The sequence below is a fragment of the Triturus cristatus genome, chromosome 3_1, assembly GCF_964204655.1.
Source record: "Triturus cristatus chromosome 3_1, aTriCri1.1, whole genome shotgun sequence".
NCBI classification, from domain to species: Eukaryota; Metazoa; Chordata; class Amphibia; order Caudata; family Salamandridae; genus Triturus; species Triturus cristatus.
This window is the reverse complement of record NC_140583.1, coordinates 876,394,450-876,418,976: the sequence shown is the minus strand read 5'-3', so window position 1 is coordinate 876,418,976 and position 24,527 is coordinate 876,394,450. Positions and strand designations below refer to the sequence as shown.

The window sequence follows — 24,527 nt, the reverse complement described above, 5'->3', positions numbered from 1 at the left end:
CACGTTAGATGGGGCAATATAACCCGTGTGAAGGCAAGTGTGGCATGACATATTCACGGGGTGGTGTTACAGTGCACATGGGCTAGAGAGTGTCATAGCATAGGCACTAGCTGGTGGAATACAACACAGAGGTGTGTGGCACTCGGCGGGCACTGGTGGGTGTAACACAGCATTGGGCTCAGCCAGGAGCACGCTGTGACTGTCAAGTGAGGTTTGTCTCCTTTCCAGAGAGTAAAATAAAAAGTATTACACATCTGGCGGTGGATGTGTGTTTTATTAACCGTGAGGGGGTTTCTTGCAGAGTTTGGTCGAATTTTTGTCGAATCCCCTTTGAATGGCTTGGTGTGCATGTGTATTAAATGTGCCCGTCAATAGCTACCCATGTTTGTATAAATAAACGACAAGGGTGTCTACTTGGAGAGTACCCACCAGCGGGGGCGCCGGGATTAGGCACGGTAGGGTGTCAGACATGTCAGAGCTTCACTAGCGGTGTGAATACATTCTACGTGGATTCATTGTATGCATAGTCGCCTTTTAATTAATATCACGCAAATCGTCATGGTGATAGGTACATATGGTTTGTCCAGCATGTCCTAGGTGTTTCTATAAATATATATATTTTTTGTTAAATAAAAAACAAAGGCCGGCCCCGGGGGATGGAGTCCCCGGGGCCATAAGTGGCCTGAGGAGGGGGGCAACACAGCCCCCCTCCTAAAGAATGAAAAAATTAAAAAAAGGCCATGACCTGGGGGTTGGGGTCCCCGGGGCCGATTAAGGCCTTGGGAGGGCCAAATTAAGTTTTTTCAACAAAAAAAAATTAGGGTGCAGGCCCTGGGGGATGGGGTCCCCAGGACTAATAAATTAGAAAAAGAAAGGGGGCCACACAGCCCTCCTTCTTAAAAATAAATAAATAAAAGACCGGCATCGCGCCGGAGGCCACGCCCCCTCCTTGCAGCACTCTGCAAACGCGCCCCCTGGCCAGTTGTAAGTTGAGGAATTAATTACCCTTCAATACTAAGGGTCCCTGAGGGCCAACTAGCCCAACAGGTATCTCCAGTATGCGCCAGGGAGCTGTGTTGCAGACAAGTGTTCTGAGGCCACGCCCCTTTTTACACCTCCATGCAACGCAGCTCTGTGGCGCTTACTGGAGGTATCTAGTGGGCTAGTTTGACCCTAGGGACCCTTAGTATTCAAGGGGACTTAATCTCTCAACTCAGAACGCCCTTTCAATCCTGAGGGACCCTGGGGTCCAACTAGCCCACCAGGTGCTTCCAGTAAGCACCACTGCTCTGCGTTGCAGAGAGGTGGTGCAGGCTGTGCCACTTTTTACACCTCTCTGCAAAGCAGCTGTGTGGCGCTTACTGGAGGTACCTAGTGGTCTAGTTGGACCCTAGGGACCCTCAGGATTCAAGGGGACTTAATCTCCCAACTTAAAACGGCTACAGGGCGTGTTTACACAGTGGGGAAGGGAGGGGACGGGGCTTGAGGTGACGTGTTCAAACACGCCCTGTGGTGCGTTTTAAGAGGTAGTTTTAATCCCCTGCCCTATTATATACTAGGGGCTTACAGAGGAGGTCATGCTAATCACAGGGGGACCCCAACACATAGTGTGCCCTAGTGTATGTAGGTGTTTTCACTGTATTCTGAGTGTCTTTTAACATAGCACTGGCTCTAGGACCGGTTAGTCAGACTCAGTTACCACCAGTATCCGTCTGAAAAAGTTGAGCGTACAGGATGATTTTGCAACAAGGCTTGTTTCTACTCTTCTGTTTGTTCTTTCTGCACGTTATACTTCTTCCTGCACTTTTCTTCGTCTTTGAGGACTTCTGTTGCTTCTTACTGCATTTCTTTTTTTTCTTTCTGTGCGTTTTTCCTTCTTTCTTCACATGTCCTATCTCTGTAGGCATAGCTAGAAAATAGCATTTAAAAAACCTTTGAAATTCACTGAAGAAAGCATAGGTTTCAGGCACGTTATAGCTAGGAATTAGCATTTAAAAAACCTTAGAAATTCACTGAAAAAAACATAGGTTTCAGGGGCGTTATACTTAGCTGGACTTTTCACTCGTACAAAACCATAGAAATTCCCCCGTTATAGTTAGTTCAGCTAACTATAACTAGCGCGCCCGCAATGCACTGCTGATGACGTCACATATTACATCACTCATGACATGGTCAGTGACATCACTCATGACATCACTGATGACATCATCCTTGTGATAGAGTGGCAGACCTCCTCTCCCCCTAATATAACCTTTGATACACACATTCAAAAATAGAAATTCAAATTTTCAAAACAATGGACATACCAATACCAGTTACAACAACCTATTCAGTAATTGTAAGATCCACATCCACATCCACTCATTCACCAACAGTCCTATACAGTCACTCATACATGTACTCACTCATCATATGTACTCATACACCTATACATCCTGTTACACAACGCCACTCATCCATAAAGTTACTCACACACATAGTCACTCATGCTAATAAAGAATCAAACATCCGTTTACCTGCATATACAGTTATACACACACCACCACACTTACTTCTACAGAAACTTATACATACTTAGTCTTTTTAACAATCCCTTATAGAAACACATACTTATTCATACAGGAACTCTTTCAATCTCTCACTCTCACATATACTCACTTATATACACCAATAGTCACATATACTAGTTTTAAACATATGTAGTTACTCATAGAGACACTATTGAGACAGTCGTTCACTCACTAACACACCCATGCACACACTCATCCACCCATACCGTCCTGCACACATGCTGTCTTCAACACATACAAACAGTGAGTCACTCATTCATGCACCTATGCACTACGTGATACCCCCCACCGAACCATACAGACATCAGACACTTATACTGATACTCAAAAAACCAACTAATAACCTATATAGACACTCATGTAGCTACTCACCAACCCATGCAGCCACTTATACACAAAGTGAGAGACTGATACAGATATTTACATATTTAAACATTACTCACTAAGCCATGTATTCACTAAGATACACTTAGTCAGTTATACAATCAATTTTTCAAAATCAAATCATCCATTTAGACACTTATATACCCATTTATTCTTCCATCGACCTTGAGATATACATATATAAAACATATGTAATTTTCAGAAAAACACACATTCACTGGATGATGTCATCAGTGATGTCATCAGTGATGTCATTTGAGATGTCATCAGTGATGTCATGAGTGACGTCACTGACCATGTCATGAGTGATGTAATATGTGACGTCATCAGCAGTGCATTGCGGGCGCGCGAGTTATAGTTAGCTGAACTAACTATAACGGGGGAATTTCTATGGTTTTGTATGAGTGAAAAGTCCAGCTAACTATAACGCCCCTGAAACCTATGTTTTTTTCAGTGAATATATATATATATATATATATATATATATATATATATATATATATATCCAACCAAAGGTGCCTCTGATCTTAGGAACGCCACTCCACACAGAACAGGTTTCCAACCCTTTAATTACTGGCATCTGCATTCAAAGGTTCGGTAATTTTGTCCCCTACGCGTTTCAAAGCAACATGCTTCTTCTTCATGGGGTGGGCAGCAAATGACGAAACTGGCCACAACGTCATTTCCCCTTTTAATGTATGCTAACTCCAGTGATGCATACTGGGCGTTGTAGTCGCACAAATTAATCCCTTCAGGTAGGGTTCGTCAAAGAGCCTTATTTTCACTTTTAGCCTCTCTTGTTATTTTTCACAGCCCTCCAGTCGGCCCCAAACCTCCAAATGCCGGCGCCCCAGATTTAAAAGTTCATGTGCGCTGTTCCTGGACTGAGAGTTCACAGCCAAGCAGACCCATTTGAAGTGTTGGGCGGTGCATTCCCCGCGGCTGAGGCCGCCGCGTCACAAATCCAACCAAAGGTGCCTCTGATATTAGGAACGCCACTCCACACAGAACAGGTTTCCAACCCTTTAATTACTGGCATCTGCATTCAAAGGTTCGGTAATTTTGTCCCCTACGCGTTTCGAAGCAACATGCTTCTTCTTCATGGGGTGGGCAGCAAATGACGAAACCGGCCACAACGTCATTTCCCCTTTTAATGTATGCTAACTCCAGTGATGCATACTGGGCGTTGTAGTCGCACAAATTAATCCCTTCAGGTAGGGTTCGTCAAAGAGCCTTATTTTCACTTTTAGCCTCTCTTGTTACTTTTCACAGCCCTCCAGTCGGCCCCAAACCTCCAAATGCCGGTGCCCCAGATTTAAAAGTTCATGTGCGCTGTCCCTGGACTGAGAGTTCACAGCCAAGCTGACCCATTTGAAGTGTTGGGCGGTGCATTCCCCGCGGCTGAGGCCGCCGCGTCACAAATCCAACCAAAGGTGCCTCTGATCTTAGGAACGCCACTCCACACAGAACAGGTTTCCAACCCTTTAATTACTGGCATCTGCATTCAAAGGTTCGGTAATTTTGTCCCCTACGCGTTTCGAAGCAACATGCTTCTTCTTCATGGGGTGGGCAGCAAATGACGAAACCGGCCACAACGTCATTTCCCCTTTTAATGTATGCTAACTCCAGTGATGCATACTGGGCGTTGTAGTCGCACAAATTAATCCCTTCAGGTAGGGTTCGTCAAAGAGCCTTATTTTCACTTTTAGCCTCTCTTGTTATTTTTCACAGCCCTCCAGTCGGCCCCAAACCTCCAAATGCCGGTGCCCCAGATTTAAAAGTTCATGTGCGCTGTCCCTGGACTGAGAGTTCACAGCCAAGCAGACCCATTTGAAGTGTTGGGCGGTGCATTCCCCGCGGCTGAGGCCGCCGCGTCACAAATCCAACCAAAGGTGCCTCTGATCTTAGGAACGCCACTCCACACAGAACAGGTTTCCAACCCTTTAATTACTGGCATCTGCATTCAAAGGTTCGGTAATTTTGTCCCCTACGCGTTTCGAAGCAACATGCTTCTTCTTCATGGGGTGGGCAGCAAATGACGAAACCGGCCACAACGTCATTTCCCCTTTTAATGTATGCTAACTCCAGTGATGCATACTGGGCGTTGTAGTCGCACAAATTAATCCCTTCAGGTAGGGTTCATCAAAGAGCCTTATTTTCACTTTTAGCCTCTCTTGTTATTTTTCACAGCCCTCCAGTCGGCCACAAACCTCCAAATGCCGGTGCCCCAGATTTAAAAGTTCATGTGCGCTGTCCCTGGACTGAGAGTTCACAGCCAAGCAGACCCATTTGAAGTGTTGGGCGGTGCATTCCCCGCGGCTGAGGCCGCCGCGTCACAAATCCAACCAAAGGTGCCTCTGATCTTAGGAACGCCACTCCACACAGAACAGGTTTCCAACCCTTTAATTACTGGCATCTGCATTCAAAGGTTCGGTAATTTTGTCCCCTACGCGTTTCGAAGCAAATTGCTTCTTCTTCATGGGGTGGGCAGCAAATGACGAAACCGGCCACAACGTCCTTTCCCCTTTTAATGTATGCTAACTCCAGTGATGCATACTGGGCGTTGTAGTCGCACAAATTAATCCCTTCAGGTAGGGTTCGTCAAAGAGCCTTATTTTCACTTTTAGCCTCTCTTGTTATTTTTCACTGTGAGGAGTGGCGTTCCTAAGATCAGAGGCACCTTTGGTTGGATTTGTGACGCGGCGGCCTCAGCCGCGGGGAATGCACCGCCCAACACTTCAAATGGGTCTGCTTGGCTGTGAACTCTCAGTCCAGGGACAGCGCACATGAACTTTTAAATCTGGGGCACCGGCATTTGGAGGTTTGGGGCCGACTGGAGGGCTGTGAAAAATAACAAGAGAGGCTAAAAGTGAAAATAAGGCTCTTTGACGAACCCTACCTGAAGGGATTAATTTGTGCGACTACAACGCCCAATATGCATCACTGGAGTTAGCATACATTAAAAGGGGAAATGACGTTGTGGCCGGTTTCGTCATTTGCTGCCCACCCCATGAAGAAGAAGCATGTTGCTTCGAAACGCGTAGGGGACAAAATTACCGAACCTTTGAATGCAGATGCCAGTAATTAAAGGGTTGGAAACCTGTTCTGTGTGGAGTGGCGTTCCTAAGATCAGAGGCACCTTTGGTTGGATTTGTGACGCGGCGGCCTCAGCCGCGGGGAATGCACCGCCCAACACTTCAAATGGGTCTGCTTGGCTGTGAACTCTCAGTCCAGGGACAGCGCACATGAACTTTTAAATCTGGGGCACCGGCATTTGGAGGTTTGTGGCCGACTGGAGGGCTGTGAAAAAAAACAAGAGAGGCTAAAAGTGAAAATAAGGCTCTTTGACGAACCCTACCTGAAGGGATTAATTTGTGCGACTACAACGCCCAATATGCATCACTGGAGTTAGCATACATTAAAAGGGGAAATGACGTTGTGGCCGGTTTCGTCATTTGCTGCCCACCCCATGAAGAAGAAGCATGTTGCTTCGAAACGCGTAGGGGACAAAATTACCGAACCTTTGAATGCAGATGCCAGTAATTAAAGGGTTGGAAACCTGTTCTGTGTGGAGTGGCGTTCCTAAGATCAGAGGCACCTTTGGTTGGATATATATATATATATATATATATATATATATATATATATATATATATATATATATATATATATATATATATATGTAGGTATGCAAAAAACGAGAAGGTTGCCCTTGAAGGAACGCCAGCACAACAGGTAAGTAACTCCTTGCTTTATTTGCTTTATTTGAGGCTACAGGCACCACTTCAATTCTCCCCCACTCAGCGCCAAATGCATTTCGGGCTCCATGCCCTTGTTCACTGGCATTTCAATAGTCCCGCCAGCCTTGTGGACTTTTAAATCATTAACCCCGCCCTAATGGGTCTTCAGGTGTCGCAATGGATACTGGGTTTAGAAGTCCTGTAACTGCTCCATCGTGGGTGCTGCACGGAATTAGTGAATAAACATACACTCCCCATGTGGGTTAGTTGGGGGAGAACCACCATGAGTGTCCAATACTGTTCACGCCAAAAATGCTGGAATTTACCTGCTCCTCTACGGCAACAGAAATCCGAGTGCCGGAGGTCCTCTGTCAGTGCGGCAGGGCGTTCCTGCGACGAGGCGCGCCGCATTTAATTGCAAAAAACGAGAAGGTTGCCCTTGAAGGAACGCCAGCACAACAGGTAAGTAACTCCTTGCTTTATTTGAGGCTACAGGCACCACTTCAATTCTCCCCCACTCAGCGCCAAATGCATTTCGGGCTCCATGCCCTTGTTCACTGGCATTTCAATAGTCCCGCCAGCCTTGTGGACTTTTAAATCATTAACCCTGCCCTAATGGGTCTTCAGGTGTCGCAATGGATACTGGGTTTAGAAGTCCTGTAACTGCTCCATCGTGGGTGCTGCACGGAATTAGTGAATAAACATACACTCCCCATGTGGGTTAGTTGGGGGAGAACCACCATGAGTGTCCAATACTGTTCACGCCAAAAATGCTGGAATTTACCTGCTCCTCTACGGCAACAGAAGTCCGAGTGCCGGAGGTCCGCTGTCAGTGCGGCAGGGCGTTCCTGCGACGAGGCGCGCTGCATTTAATTGCAAAAAACGAGAAGGTTGCCCTTGAAGGAACGCCAGCACAACAGGTAAGTAACTCCTTGCTTTATTTGAGGCTACAGGCACCACTTCAATTCTCCCCCACTCAGCGCCAAATGCATTTCGGGCTCCATGCCCTTGTTCACTGGCATTTCAATAGTCCCGCCAGCCTTGTGGACTTTTAAATCATTAACCCCGCCCTAATGGGTCTTCAGGTGTCGCAATGGATACTGGGTTTAGAAGTCCTGTAACTGCTCCATCGTGGGTGCTGCACGGAATTAGTGAATAAACATACACTCCCCATGTGGGTTAGTTGGGGGAGAACCACCATGAGTGTCCAATACTGTTCACGCCAAAAATGCTGGAATTTACCTGCTCCTCTACGGCAACAGAAGTCCGAGTGCCGGAGGTCCGCTGTCAGTGCGGCAGGGCGTTCCTGCGACGAGGCGCGCCGCATTTAATTGCAAAAAACGAGAAGGTTGCCCTTGAAGGAACGCCAGCACAACAGGTAAGTAACTCCTTGCTTTGTTTGAGGCTACAGGCACCACTTCAATTCTCCCCCACTCAGTGCCAAATGCATTTCGGTCTCCATGCCCTTGTTCACTGGCATTTCAATAGTCCCGCCAGCCTTGTGGACTTTTAAATCATTAACCCCGCCCTAATGGGTCTTCAGGTGTCGCAATGGATACTGGGTTTAGAAGTCCTGTAACTGCTCCATCGTGGGTGCTGCACGGAATTAGTGAATACACATACACTCCCCATGTGGGTTAGTTGGGGGAGAACCACCATGAGTGTCCAATACTGTTACCGCCAAAAATGCTGGAATTTACCTGCTCCTCTACGGCAACAGAAGTCCGAGTGCCGGAGGTCCGCTGTCAGTGCGGCAGGGCGTTCCTGCGACGAGGCGCGCCGCATTTAATTGCAAAAAACGAGAAGGTTGCCCTTGAAGGAACGCCAGCACAACAGGTAAGTAACTCCTTGCTTTATTTGAGGCTACAGGCACCACTTCAATTCTCCCCCACTCAGCGCCAAATGCATTTTGGGCTCCATGCCCTTGTTCACTGGCATTTCAATAGTCCCGCCAGCCTTGTGGACTTTTAAATCATTAACCCCGCCCTAATGGGTCTTCAGGTGTCGCAATGGATACTGGGTTTAGAAGTCCTGTAACTGCTCCATCGTGGGTGCTGCACGGAATTAGTGAATAAACATACACTCCCCATGTGGGTTAGTTGGGGGAGAACCACCATGAGTGTCCAATACTGTTCACGCCAAAAATGCTGGAATTTACCTGCTCCTCTACGGCAACAGAAGTCCGAGTGCCGGAGGTCCGCTGTCAGTGCGGCAGGGCGTTCCTGCGACGAGGCGCGCCGCATTTAATTGCAAAAAATGAGAAGGTTGCCCTTGAAGGAACGCCAGCACAACAGGTAAGTAACTCCTTGCTTTATTTGAGGCTACAGGCACCACTTCAATTCTCCCCCACTCAGCGCCAAATGCATTTCGGGCTCCATGCCCTTGTTCACTGGCATTTCAATAGTCCCGCCAGCCTTGTGGACTTTTAAATCATTAACCCCGCCCTAATGGGTCTTCAGGTGTCGCAATGGATACTGGGTTTAGAAGTCCTGTAACTGCTCCATCGTGGGGCTGCACGGAATTAGTGAATAAACATACATGTAGGTATGTGTATATCTATATCACTTAAAAAACCATAGGTTTCACACATGTTTTAGTTAGCTGTACATTTCACTCGTAAAAAACCAATGAAATTCCACGTTATAGTTAGATCGGGTAACTATAACTTGCGCGCCCACAATAAACTGCTGATGACGTCACATAGTACATCACTCATGACATGGTCAGTGACATCACTCATGACATCAATGATGACATCTGGAATTACACATTGTGGATTGCGGTCGCGCAAGTTATAGTTACCTGATCTAACTATAACGTGGAATTTCATTGGTTTTTTACGAGTGAAATGTACAGCTAACTATAACATGTGTGAAACCTATGGTTTTTTAAGTGAATTTGCAAGGTTTTGTAAATGATAATTCCTAACTATAACATGTGTGAAACCTATGTTTTTTTCAGTGAATTTGTACGGTTTTTTAAATGCTAAGTTATGTATTTTTTTTTTTTTTTTTTTCTGGTTTTTCACTATGTACACCCCCTGCGTGCACGGTGCACTTCGCGCACCGTGCGCGCGCTGTGGGCACACGGTGCGCTTCGCGCACCGAGCACCCACGTTGCACAGTCCATGCCGTGCGCGCCTCACCTTTTTTTATGCAGTAACATTTGTTTTTTTCTCCCGTGTGGGTCCTTTAATTTATTTAATAAATGTGATTGTTACTTCTTTATTTATTTTTTTAAATTTTTTTTGCCGTGCGCGTACGGTAAGCTTACCGTACGCGTACCCCACGATTTGTTTTTAAATTAATAAATTTATTTTTCGTACTTTTGGGTCCTTCTTGGACCCCCTGACAAACACTAGGGGGTCTGCAACTCTCTTCGTTGCCCCCGTTTCACGTTCCCCACCTTTGTTTCTCAGTGCGAGAGACAGAAAATGGCGGCCGACACTTCCTGATTTCGACCGATTCGAATGTTTACAGTCATGTAACCACCAATCAGAATTGAGCTCGCGCACGGCACCGTACGCGTACAGTAAGCTTACGGTAAGCGCATGGAGCGCGCTTATAGATATATATATTGATTTAAATGCTATTTTCTCAGGACCTACTGAACAGATTTACACCAGACCTACAAAAGGCACATCCTTGACCTGAGGACTACCTCTCTGCCAAATTTCAAGTAATTCTGTTCAGCCGTTCGGGCTGTAGCTGTGTCTAAAGGTCCTATGGAAAAATGCATGGGGAAAACGCGTTTTGGGACCCCCCTTTTTTCTCAGCCCCCGCTTGACGAATCCCCCCAAGACTTTCAGGGTAGGAGCGGAGCGCCCCATTAGTTTTGAAAATTTCGCGAGGATTCGTCGACCGGCGCCAAAGTTATTCCAAATAGAATGTTGCGGATTTCCTATGGAAACACGGTCCTAACTATAACTATCTACTGGCGACCGCCAGTAGATAATATTTATATATAGATATATACATTCGCTCACTCCTTTTTCACCATCCGGATTAAGGAAAGCACTCACAGGGGTTATCTTTCGTATTCTTTATTTGGACCGCTTTAAAACATGACGCGTTTCGGCTTGCGCCTTAATCTGATGTTTTTAGATTTCGCGCCGAGAAACGAACGACATTTTAACAAAGCGTCAAAGGTCACGTGATACATCAACGTATGGAGAGCAAAAAAGGCCCACCATAAGTCCGTAAACAAGCGCCATATTGGAGTAGATAGACCCCCATTGGAACATCATAAAGCAACAATTCCGCTGAATAATTAACAGCATACAGTATATATGTTTACCACAAATGTGTGAACCATATTATGTATAAAATAACATCAACTGTAACTTGTTGCTAATTAACACAATCATGCCGTGTATTGGCATAAATCCGAGGTGGTATTCTTATTACGTCGTGTATCGGCTTTTATCAAATTCTCTCCACACATAATTCTAGACCAAACAACGTTTAAAAAAATGTTTAAAAAAAGGAAAGTTTACCTTAAGGAGTACATAAAACTGAATTCAACATGATTTTATAGTAACACAATAGTACCTAAAAGACTTCAAGAATGAGAAAGACTAATCTCCTAGATGCACTGCTAATTCTTCCCCTATATTCATCCCTTGGGGTATCTTCGTGCCTAGGTCTATAATGTATCTCGATTCCAGTCTACGTAGCTGTTTAATCCTGTCCCCTCCCCTGATGTTCAAGGGGATCTGATCTAGCCCATAGAAACGCAGCAGCTCCCTGTTACTTTCATGTTTGTCAGTAAAATGTCTTGCCACAGAATAGGTGGCATCATTTTTCGCTATTGCTCTCATGTGCTCCAAGATTCTTACTTTAACTGGATGGATAGTGCTGCCGATATAACGCAGACCACATGGGCATTCCAGGCAGTACACTACATAGGCGCTGCTGCATGTCAGAAACTTAGTTATGGCTTTAGGCTTCTTAAGGCCAATGACCCTATACGTGAATGTTCTTCTACTGTTCACACAAGCCTTACATTTCCCACAAGGGAAGAAACCCCTAAGCTCCCTTAAGGTCCCCCCCTTGGGAAGTTTCGGACAAAATTGGCTTTGGACAAGGCTGTCTTTTAAAGATCTAGCCTTTCTGAAAGTTAGTAGAGGGTTAGGTGGGATATCTGAGCCAATGACACTATCTGTTTTTAAAATGTGCCAATTTTTTCTCATGATTGTTCTTAATTCATTAGCATCACTCGAAAAAGTAGTGATCATTCTGAATGTATTCAATCCTATTCCTTCCTTGCTAACTTTCTCCTTGGTAAAAAGGTCTTCTCTAGATACATGTCTAACCTTGTTAAGGGTTATATCCAGAAGATCCCTATTGTAACCTCTAATCAGGAATCTGGAGACACTGGCTTGTGCGGCTTTTTCAAAGTCCACTTCCCTAGTGCTATTCCGTTTGAGTCTTAAAAATTCCCCGTAGGGGATACTCTTGACTAGTCCTGGTGGGTGGTTACTTGCCGCATGTAAAAGGGAGTTCCCGGCCGTGGGTTTGCGATACAGTGACATATTTATGGTGTTATTGTCAATGCTTACTTTAAGATCCAAAAAATTTATGGTTTTAGAGCTGATTTCTCCACTAAACTCCAAATTCACTGTGTTCCTGTTTATCATTAGGTGCAGTTGGAGCCATTATAGATATATACATATATATGTATATGTATATATATATATATATATATATATATATATATATATATATATATATATATATATATGTGTGTATATATATATATATATATATATATATATATATATATATATATATATATATATATATATATATTTCTACCAATCAGTTCTTGGTAGTGCGCTCTCTTTCACAGGGGGTGCTGGTGTTGAGGGTGGACTGACCCTCATATATAAATTCCACACCAAAAGCTTCCGTAAGGATTTCCCGCACACCAGGGTATTTCTATATCAGTCAGTCAGTCAAAACCACTTTAATCGATTAATTAAAATCATAAAAGTACATCACAATAGTTCATACACATAATTAAATACATTATAAAATACAGTATAATAAACAGTCCCTATAGAGATCATCCGGAATAATGAATAAAACATTGAGATCATGAACCAGGCTGGGCATCAAGTTTTTACTTGTCCGCACTGCAGCAATCAAAAAACTAGCAGTATTAAAAATAATCCATGGGCAATCAAGTAGTTGCAAGTACATCAGAGCAGGTTTAACCTGATAAAAACCTTTCCCATAAAACAGTGGTAAAATGTACTTCTTTCTACTTTCTACATAGTAATTGCTAAATAGAATAAAGTGTGCAGTGTCTTGAATTGAACTATCATCGCATTTACAAAGAGCAGCAGTATTTGTATATCAATCTTTAGACAATTTGTTTGCAAATGTGCAAATTTTACCCATTACCACCAACGTCGTGTTTCAACCTCCACGGGTCTTGTTCACGGCCATGTGAGTCCATCATTACTTTCACTTGTATAGTCCTCGCCCACTCCTGCCCATGATGAGGCATTGTGGGGCATGTAGTACACATATTAGTCACCAAAGATCTTTACTTGTTATCTCTCTCATACTATGTCATTTTGTCCATTTCCTTGTGGTTTATAAATAAGCTATATATATGTATATATATATATATACATATATATATATATATATATCTATATACATACATATATTATCTATAATTTTTGTTTTTCTCGTGTCACTAATCGGGACAGATGTTTAAAGAACGGGTGCATTGCATGTTACTAACAAATTTGGTGATGCTCATTTACAGGGCTGTTTGGCTTGGTTAACAATGCTGGCAGAGCAACTCCAATTGGGCCCACAGACTGGCTGGATATGGGAGACTTTCACAAAGTCTTGGACGTGAACCTTATTGGACTGATTGATGTTACTTTAAAATTTCTTCCACTTGTGAAGCGAGCCAGAGGGCGAATAATCAATGTGGCAAGCGTCATGGGGAGACTGGCATTTGCAGGAGGTGGCTACTGCTTGTCAAAATGTGGTGTGGAATCATTCTCAGACAGCTTACGGTGAGTTATCCATTTTCTATCCAAAACATAAGGTTTGAAAATATTGATGAAATAAGTCCTTGCCAATGAGTAATTAGGTTTATGTGCCCCAATATAGCTAATAGGTATTATGTCGGGAGATATTATTTCATGGCCACTACATTTGGAATATGTAAGTTTATAATGATTTCCATATTGCACAGTAGCGGTCGCCTTTGTGTAGTTATAGTTAAGTCAGACTTTCCATGGGAAGATCATTTTTTTTTTCATTAATACGTTTGGCACTTTTTGATGACTCTTCACAAAACTTTCCCCAAAAAAGTTCATCCACCTCAGTCTCCTGCTTGGAAAAAGATGATCCACCAAGCTAGGTCTGAGAAAGGGAAGGGAGCGCAAAACATGTTTTCCCTATAAAATTTCCATAGGGAATTTAAGAAGGCACTATAGCCAAAATGGTTGAACAGAATTACCACAAAATTGTCAGAAAGATAGATCTTTAAGCAGAAAGCATGCTTTTTGTGGTTTAGTGGAAACCTGTTCAGTAGTTCAGCAGGAGCTTGTGCTGTGATTTGCTGGACGCAACAGTTTCAGAAATATTGCGGCTGCTATCTTAGGACAGGGTGACTTAGCCCCTGTATCCTATGCTTGCTGCATACATCATATAGAATGGGGCAGGGTAGGGTTACCCGAACACCCCAGAACTTGTGGGGTAGTCATAGCGGGACCCCCCCGGGCCAAATTTTATTAACTATCTTTTTCCTCCATTCGATGATTCTGTGGGACTGTCACAGGAGCTTCCAGCCCTTGCTGGCAGAAATAGATACAATCCCTTTATGAGGGCATGGATTCACTATGTATATCCTTCACCCTGTACAGAGGTCTTTGCAGAGAGGCCAGTCCCTCACCATGCCCTACTATGCAAAGCCTTTGAGCTGTACAGAGGTTTTGTGGACAAGGCAGTCGCTCGCTGGATCTTACCATGCACAGCCCTTGCCCTATTAGAGTTGTTTGTGGACAGGGCAGTCCTCTACTAAACCCTACTAAGCACATCCTTCGCCGTGTATAGAGGTCTTTGTGGATAGTCCGGTCCCTCACCAAACTCTACTATATACAGCCTTTATCCTGCACAGAGGACTTTCCCTTGCCAAACCTTATAACGCAGAGTGTTTACGTTGTAGAGAGGTCTTTCTGAACAGTCCAAAGCCTCACCAAACCCTTCAATGTATAGCCTTTACCCTGTCTTGAGGCATTCACGAATAGGCCAGTCTTTCAGGAAACCCTACTATGCACACCATTTACCTTGTACAGAGGTGTTTGTGGACGCTCCAGTCCCTCACCAAACCCTACTACACACAGTGTTTCCTCTGTACAGAGGCTTTTATGAAAAGACAGCCCTTCACCAAACCCCACTGGGTATAGTCTTAGCCCTGCACAGAGGTCTGTGCAGACAAGCCGGTCCCTCACACAACCCTATTAAGCTTAGCCCTTACCCTGTACAGAGGACTATGTGGACAGGTCAGTTCCTCATCAACCCTTACTTTGCACAGCCTTTGCCCTGTACAGAGGTCTTTGCGAACGAACTAGTTCCTCAGAAAAATACTACTACACAGAATGTTAACCTTGTAAAGAGGTACTACAGACAGACTTCACCCTGTACAGAAGTCTTTGTGGACAGGAAAGTCCCTCACCCAACCCTACTATGCACAGCTTTAGCCCTGTAGAGAGGTGTTTGCGGACAGTCCAGTCCCTCAATAAACCCTACAATGCACAGTTTAAAAAAAATACTGTGGTTTGAGGTCTTTAAATTCAAAGAATGATACTCTATAGTCGGACGATTAAGGATTTCACAACATAGGATGTTTATTCTTTGATCAAGAATCAAGTAGATTCCAAAGTAGACTTCATAGGCTAACACATGTTTCATGACAACATGTCGCTATATCAGGGCCGAAAGAATGCATCACTACTGATGTGGTTTTAAAAAGCGAAGTAGAATCGCTAGATTTAACAGTACAGGATGGGGAAAGAAAGAAAGAAAAGAAAAGATTGTAACATATTAACTAATAAAAAGGTACTGATTAGTTGGATAAAAAAGATCATCAATTGTTCAGCTAAACATATCATCTTAGCAAATGTGTTAGACATGCTACTTAGAGGAGGAAACAAGGACGAAACAAGGAGACACTGTTCATCATATGTTTAGAAAAGCCAAGACTCGTAGAAGGTGCATCAAGCACGCTACATACGGAGAGAGACAAAGTGGCAAAAATTAAAACTACAATACCATGATGATTTATTGATCTGTTAAATATGGGAACATAAATAAAGAAAAAAGCGCAAGTTAGCTTCCCCAAGATGCTAAATCCACAGTAAATACTTCACTACCTCTATCATATTCATGGTTACTGCTACTTATGTGCAAAGCTCACAGAAAAAAAGTTTATGATACACGTAAACAGACCAAAAACCTCACAAATGTGTAATAGATAAAGTCAAGAAAGTGTGGCAAAAGCATCACATGAGGTTGCATCAGAGTATACAATCCCAGTTAAGAACACCCAGTTAAAAAAGATGTTGTAAGGTTATAAAGGGAAAGAAGCACACTATTTCTTATTTAACCATACCTATGCAATACTTAGCACATTGGTTGTCAGAAAACAAATGAACAGTATAAATCTTGATCACAAGATGCATCTGTAAAGGTAATCTCAACAATTAAACCATATCTCAATTACATGTATTAAATATAACCAATGGAAAAAGATCTGGTAAACTGCTACAAGTTGTTTGTATGGCAAGTGTGTACAATAGTTACATAGTAAACAACTTGATGGCATACTCGGAGATCTGAAACCATAATGTAATTAATCCAAACTATAAAACTTGGAGTATAATTCAAAACAATCACGAAAAAGCACAACGATTACCTTGTACAGAGGTCTTTGTGGACAGGTCAGTCCCTCACTATACCCTGCTATGTTGAGCCATTTCTATGTTCAAGGTTTTTGTGGACAGGCTAATCCATCACCAAACTCTACTATACACAGCCTTCAACCTGTACCGCAGTCTTTGTGGAGAGGCCAGTGCCTCATCGAACCCTACTTGCACAGATTTCTCCCGGTACAGAGGTCATTGCAGAGAGGCCAGTCCCTCATCAAACCCTGTTATATAGAGCCTTCACCTTGTACAGTTGTGTTTGCAGGCAGGCTAGTCCCCCACCAAACCCTACAAGGTACAGCCTGATCTGCACAGAGCCCACTCAAAGAACCCTACACTCTCACAGCCCTTAACCTCTACGGAGGTCTTTGCTGATAGGCCAGTACATCACCAAACCGTACTACTCACAGCCTTTGCTCTGTACATAATTCTTTGCAGACAAGCCAGTCCTTCACTAAACTATACTCAGCAGTTGCCCTATACAGAGGTATTTGTGGAGAGGCCAATCCCTCACTTGACTCTATTACACACAGCCTTCACTCTGCACGAAGGTGTTTATGACACGCCAGTCTTCCACCAAACCCTACTATGCGCAGCGTTCTACATTGGTGTTTGCGGACAGGCTGCTCCCTTATGCCACTGGAGTCAATAGTCAGCTTCACCGCTTGATGCTTGCGAGTTGCTCCCTCTGGACTCCTGCAGGAGTTCACATGGGCCCGTGCTGAGTCTCATGGATGTGCCACGACATCGTAATAAAGAGAAAAAAAGTAGTCTACACATCCTATATTATATTTTACAATTATACAATTCAATTGTAATCTTACAGTTAAAATTTACATTAATACTAAATCACAAAATAATATTTCATTTTATGTTAAAAAACACTTGATAGTCACTGCAAATACTAAAGGTTAAAGTGATGTTCTAGTTAGGTAAAAATATCACTAATTTTGTGATGTTTTAAGAAAAAAAATACTACTGAAAATCAACAGCCATGTTTTAAAAAAGAACATTTTATAACATTTTGTCTTAAGCACATGGCCAATGTCACATAACAGCAGGATTTCTTAAGTGCCCAGTATTCATTCTCCAGGTACACTTGGTTACATTAGTGACATATCACAAACGTGAGGGTTTTCAGGCTGAACCCCCTCCCCCAAACCGCTTCCTAGTGAGACTGCATTATTGCTCACAGTACTCTGCAAGCCTGCCAATTTTTCGTTATTTTAGTCCATTTATTAGGGCAACCTCCCCATTCATAAACTTGTCTTTCAGCCATTTTTGAGCAGTCCATGTATTTATTCCACTTTCCCAGTTCTGGTGGGCAGGGTGCACCTCACTGACAAGTGATATTTCCTTTTCCAACCAGTAATCCCACGATGATTAACAATTCCGGACACTCAATAGGGCTACCTTATCCAAGTCTGATACCTGTAGTCCTGTGACCTGGCCCAAGCATGCTCAAACACCCACCCACAAGGTTCCCAATGTGGGAGTGTACCTCTCTGACTGCATCCTCTTTCTGAGATGATTTATGCCATTTGGAAAAGTGTGATTCTGCTGTAGTGGGATCTATGCAGTATGCATAATTGCACTAAACAGAATCTAGACTTCTCACTGGGACCTCAGGGACACCTCCTGCTCTTCCTTTTCCATCCATTCATCCATTCATCATTTTTCTAAATGTTAATGAGATGGCATGTTTCCATAGAGGCTCTGAGAGCACACTGTCCTCTACCGGGGAGGGCTTGTCTATCTCTGTACCTTAATCTGTGTGTTTGCAGTGCATGTCTGACCTGCCAGTATCTGAAGGCATCTGTGTTTGATCATTCATATTTAGTCCCTAGTGTTTCCCATGGGATTGGAACCCCCATTCCAAATGTCTCCCAGAGTGCTGTTTCCAGTTTTCCCCCTTTCATAAATCCAGTGAGTTTCCCCACTTCTACCAGTATACTTCTGTCTAAAAGGAGGGTTCATGGCATTAGTTTCTTGTCCCACCCCAGATGTTTAGTGGCTAATTTGAGGTATGTAAGTACTGGTATGAGTGTGTCAATGGTTTTGAGAATGGTAGTGTGGAAGTTGGAGTGGGTGTATGAAAGGTTACATGGGGTGTGAGTGGGTGTGTCAGAGATTCTGTGGATGATGTCATTCGTGATGTCATTTGAGATGTCATCAGTGATGTCATCAATGGTGTCACTGACCATGCCATGAGTGATGTAATATGTGAGATCATAAGCAGTGCATTGCGGGGCACGAGTTATACTGCTAAATTTCTCTGGTTTTGTACAAGTGAAATGTCAGCCTAACTATAACATTCCTGTAACCTTTGTTTTTTTCAGTAAATTTCTAGGGTTTTTTAAAATTCTATTTCCTCACTATAACGGCTCTGTAACCCCTTTGTTTTTTTATCAGTGAAAAAATATATATATATATTCCACCAGTTCCTTCCAAAAAAAGCACAGGGTCGCACTCCGCAAGAAGATTTGTAATGTGAGGTATTTTATTTCATTTTTTTAGCTCATTGTTGTTTGTGAAAATCCATAAATCGACGCGTTTCGGTCTTGGCACAAGACCTTGATCACGATAATGCTACTCACCCAATTCCCAACATTTGAATACTTTTTTTGAAAACAGACATCATTTCATGTCATGTGGTTAGGTAAAGCATTATGGGCTTTGTAGTCCTAAAAAGAAAAAGTTCCACTTCTGTGAAACCATTAGTGAAACAAAACGTGATGAGTTTATATACATGTGTAATTATTAACTAAGAATAACAAATCATAATTTAAAAACATATTTTTCTTTTAGTATTGGTGCATAACATTGAATTTAATGCTTTTTCTGTTTCGCTTTTTTCTTGTTTACATTTTCCCATTATTTTAAGGAGATTTCAAAATTCTTGTATATGTATATATGAACAAAGCCTTTACTTTTTATTCCAAAAAGCATTAAGGTCCCTCTGGTGGGGTATCATTATTATTCTCATATATATCTCCTTTGTTCATTTAATTCATTTCTTGTATGAGTTTACACCAATAAGACTGTAATACGAGAAGTCAAAAAAGAAATGAAAAAAAGCAACCCTGTTTCATTAAATTTTAAAGTCATTTCCTTCAGAGGTGACTGTACAATTCCTCACTTTGGTTGAGGCCATTAGGTGTCATTGTCCTAAGTTTAATAATGTACCGTGATTCTTTTTGACGCAGAATCTTTTCTCTATTGCCCCCTCTGATGTTTGGTGGAATTGTTTCAATACCATAAAATTTCAAAAGCTTCCAATTGCTCATGTGGGCTTGTTCCATATGTCTGGCCACGGCATTTGTTTTGTCCTTGTTTGTTGTCGCCTGAAAATGTTTTCTGAAAATCGAACAAGTCAACAGAGTTACAGAGGCAGGGGAAGAGGACTCACTTGGAGACCGAGAAATCAAAGAGAAGAAGCAAGAGAACTAAACGAAACAACAGAAAAGATAGGGGCCCAGACGAGAAGTATGCGACAGAAGAAGAACCATTAAATCCAATGGATGAATTACAAGTAATCAACCTATCAAAAAGAAAAATTATGGATGCTGAAATTTCATTTTTAAAACGCGGAATAAATTTCTGGCCGACACAACAGATAGATATTGCGCAACTTAGAATTGATTTCTACAAATACGTCAGAAAAATCAAATTGGCGAAAATCTTTCAAGAAAATCAAAACACATGGAATAAGGAAAAAACAATGTTAAAACCAGTATCTACTCTGAAAGCAAAGGATTCTGAAAGTTTTGTGACCCTATTAAACCTAAATATTGAGAATGAGGATGAAAACATTTCCCTACAAACAGCTTGCACCCAAATGGGAGCAGGCTTGAGTGAGAAAAAACCTAAATCGAAATACTATCCCCAATTGACACCAGGGAACGAGGTCGATATATTTCAGGAAGCAGTTGTACAGGATATATACAAAATTAAAACAACAAAATATGTGGATAATTTGACAAAAGCAGAAAGGGAAGCACTCACATGCCTCACAGAGAATAATCAAATTGAAATAAAAATTGCAGACAAAGGAGGCGATATAGGGATTTGGGATCGCAGCGCCTATGTAATAGAAGCACATCGTCAGCTGTAAGATGTTGAATATTATGAAAAATTGAAATCTAATCCAACGGCAGACATAAAAAGACACTTGGACAAAAAACTTTCAACATGGGCCAGATACAACTTAATAGATGAGGATGAAGTAAAGTACCTCACAGTTCAATTTCCCATAACAGCAACACTCTATTTCCTTCCTAAATTACACAAAGATCCCAAAAGACCACCGGGAAGACCAATCTTATCTACAAAAGGTTCCTTGCTGGAGCCCATAGCAAAGTATATTGATTTCTTTCTAGCACCATACGTATGTAAGTTAAACTCATACATAAAGGACACAACACATTTGTTGAGAAATTTGCAAAACACACCCTGGCAAGAAAGCTATCATCTCATCACAATGGATGTCATAGCCCTATATACCAACATTGAAAATGGAATGGGCATAAAGGCGTGTGAATCATTTCTAAAGGAAAGAAATATACATTACAGTCAGTAGCGGTCCGTGGAGGGAGTTCGGTGGGCAGAGAGGCGGGGCGGGGGAGAGGCAGGGTGGGGAAATGTAAACACCGGAATATTGATGAACGGAGGTAAGTACACATTTAAAGAAATAAAACGAATTCCTTTGCGCGAGCTGCATCGCAAAATGCGATGCAGCGCGCGCAACGAAATTTGTTTTATTTATTTACATACCCCCGCCCCGCCTCTCTGCCCCACCGAACTCCCTCCACGCACCGCTACTGATTACAGTGATCACAACAAGATGGTGCTAGAATTGATATCAATTTGCCTCACGCAAAACATCTTTGTCTTTGGGGAAGAAATCTACCGCCAAAACATGGGTACGGCCATGGGTTTTTCCTTCAGCCCAACTTACGCCTGCTTAGTGATGGGCTGGTGGGAGAAAGAAGTAGCCTGGCATCCACAACATGATCATTACGTAAACAAAATAATAATGTGGAGCCGCTTCATAGATGATCTACTAATAATTTGGGATGGTACCAAAGCAGAATTCATGGAATATTTTCAGATTCTAAATTCCAGTATGACAAAACTCAAATTCACCTATGAGATAAGCAATGAGAAGGTAATCTTTCTGGACACGGAAATTTAAATCAAAAATGGCCAGATTGAAACAACACTGCATCGGAAAATCACAGCTACAAATGCTACATTGAAAGCAACAAGTTTTCATCAACCCTCTCTCATTGCAAGTATACCCTATGGGGAATTCCTAAGAATCCGTAGTATTTGTACAGAAGAAGAGGAATGGAAGAATCAGAGTGAAGCAACGGCAAAAAGATTTGAACAAAGAAAATATAACAAAACCATGATCAGAAAATGTTGGAAAAGAGCGGATGAAAGATCAAGAGAGGATTGTTTAAAACCCAAACAAGAGACAAAATCAGAAAAACCTGAACCCATAAGAATGATTATGGATTATTCTAATGACGCTAAAAAGATAAGTAAAATACTAAGAAAAAATTGGAAGATTTTGCAAATGGATGAAACTGTGAGTAAAATCATAGGGAATCATCCGACGATAACTTATCGTAGCGCCAGAAATTTGAAAGATCGATTAGTGCATAGCCACTACAAAGGAGGAAAAAAAAGCACTCAATGGTTAAAAACCAGTGGCTTCATCAAATGCCACAATTGCAAAGTGTGCGAAATTGCAAAACCGACAAAGGAATTCAAACTAGCCAACGATAAAAACTGGCAAATTAAAGAACTTATCTCATGCAAATGTAAATTTATGATCTATGTCATTGAATGTCCATGTAAATTGAAATATGTGGGGAGCACTACTTGCGAACTAAAAAAGCGCATATTAGAGCATGCACGGGCGACAACAAACAAGGACAAAACAAATGCCGTGGCCAGACATATGGAACAAGCCCACATGAGCAATTGGAAGCTTTTGAAATTTTATGGTATTGAAACAATTCCACCAAACATCAGAGGGGGCAATAGAGAAAAGATTCTGCGTCAAAAAGAATCACGGTACATTATTAAACTTAGGACAATGACACCTAATGGCCTCAACCAGAGTGAGGAATTGTAAAGTCACCTCTGAAGGAAATGACTTTAAAATTTTATGCAACAGGTTTGCTTTTTTTCATTTCTTTTTTGACTTCTCGTATTACAGTCTTATTGGTGCAAACCCATACAAGAAATGAATTGAATGAACAAAGGAGATATATATGAGAACGATAATGATACCCCACCAGAGGGACCTTAATGCTTTTTGGAATAAAAAGTAAAGGTTTTGTACTTATATACATATACAAGAATTTTGAAATCTCCTTAAAATAATGGGAAAATGTAAACAAGAAAAAAGCGAAACAGAAAAAGCATTAAATTCAATGTTATGCACCAATACTAAAAGAAAAATATGTTTTTAAATTATGATTTGTTATTCTTAGTTAATAATTACACATGTATATAAATTCATCATGTTTTGTTTCACTAATGGTTTCACAGAAGTGGAACTTTTTCTTTTTAGGACTAGAAATCCCATAATGCTTTACCTAACCACATGACAGGAAATGATGTCTGTTTTCAAAAAAAGTATTCAAATGTTTGGAATTGGGTGCGTAGCATTATCGTGATCTAGGTCTTGTGCCAAGACCGAAACGCGTCGATTTATGGCTTTTCACAAACACCAATGAGCTAAAAAAAATGAAATAAAATACTTCACATTACTAATCTTCTTGCGGAGTGCCTTTTTTGGAAGGAATTGGTGGAATACGTAACGGTCAGGCTCGACCGTAAGGATACCGCACGGGTATGGAGCGCTAAGAACCTGACAAGTGGAGCTAACGTGGGGGAATATATATATATATATATATATATATATATATATATATATATATATATACACATATACATAGGTAGTGATAGTTAGGACCTTGTTTGTATTAAAAAATCTTTTTTTCTTTTGCCAATATCTTTGGCGCCGTTTGACAAGTATATATATATATTTATGTGTGTGGTATTTAGCGGTTCTTCCGTCCGTGAAGACACCCCGCTGCTTATGTGCGGTTCAGCGGCGCTTGAAATGCAATGCCGCGTGAAGGGAGAGTTCACGATTGCGTGACTTGGTAATGGCAGGAGCTGCAGTTTTTCATCTTTCCTCGACCCACTTGGGAAACTATATTTTTATTTTAAAAGTACGGCAGCAACCACTGGGGATAAACGTTGTGGAAACAAAAAAGAACCATGAGGCAGTAGAGCACACGCCCACTGGGGCGGGACTTAGTTGTTTCAAATAGGAGTTCCACTGATGGCAGCTGTTACTTGGACTTTGCCAGTGAACAAGGACAGAGAGAACTGTCTGAAACACGTTTGGCTATAGAAACCTGATGGAAGTGATAAGCTGTTGCCACTGCAGCCTGCAATTAAATATGAAGCTAAGCTCTCTTGTGTGAGGCATCTTCTCTTGGGGCAACCTTTGTGTGTGGTATTTAGCGGCTCGTCCGGCTGCGAAGCCACCCCGCTGCTTATGTGCAGCTCAGCGGTGCTTGAAATGCAACGCTGCGTGAAGGGAGAGTTCACAATTGCAGGACTTGGTAATGGCAGGAGCTGCAGTTTTTCATTTTTCCTCGACCCACTTGGGAAACAATATTTTTATTTTAAAAGTGCGGCAGCAACCACTGGGGATAAACATTGTGGAAACTCAAAGTACCATGAGGCAGTAGAGCACACGCCCGCTGCGGCGGGACTTAGTTGTTTCAAATAGGAGTTCCACTGATGGCAACTGTTACTTGGACTTTGCCAGTGGACAAGGACAGAGAG

General features: G+C 42.3%; 1 protein-coding gene across 1 annotated transcript in view; it reads left to right on the top strand.

The window, feature by feature from the left end:
* LOC146861227 (retinol dehydrogenase 7-like) overlaps nucleotides 1–24,527 on the top strand; it is a 269,548-nt gene that overhangs the window by 210,354 nt on the left and 34,667 nt on the right. Inside the window, exon 5 of the mRNA XM_085645361.1 lies at nucleotides 13,475–13,733. Coding sequence (XP_085501487.1) covers nucleotides 13,475–13,733 — 259 coding nt within the window. The remainder of the gene's footprint in view (nucleotides 1–13,474; nucleotides 13,734–24,527) is intronic.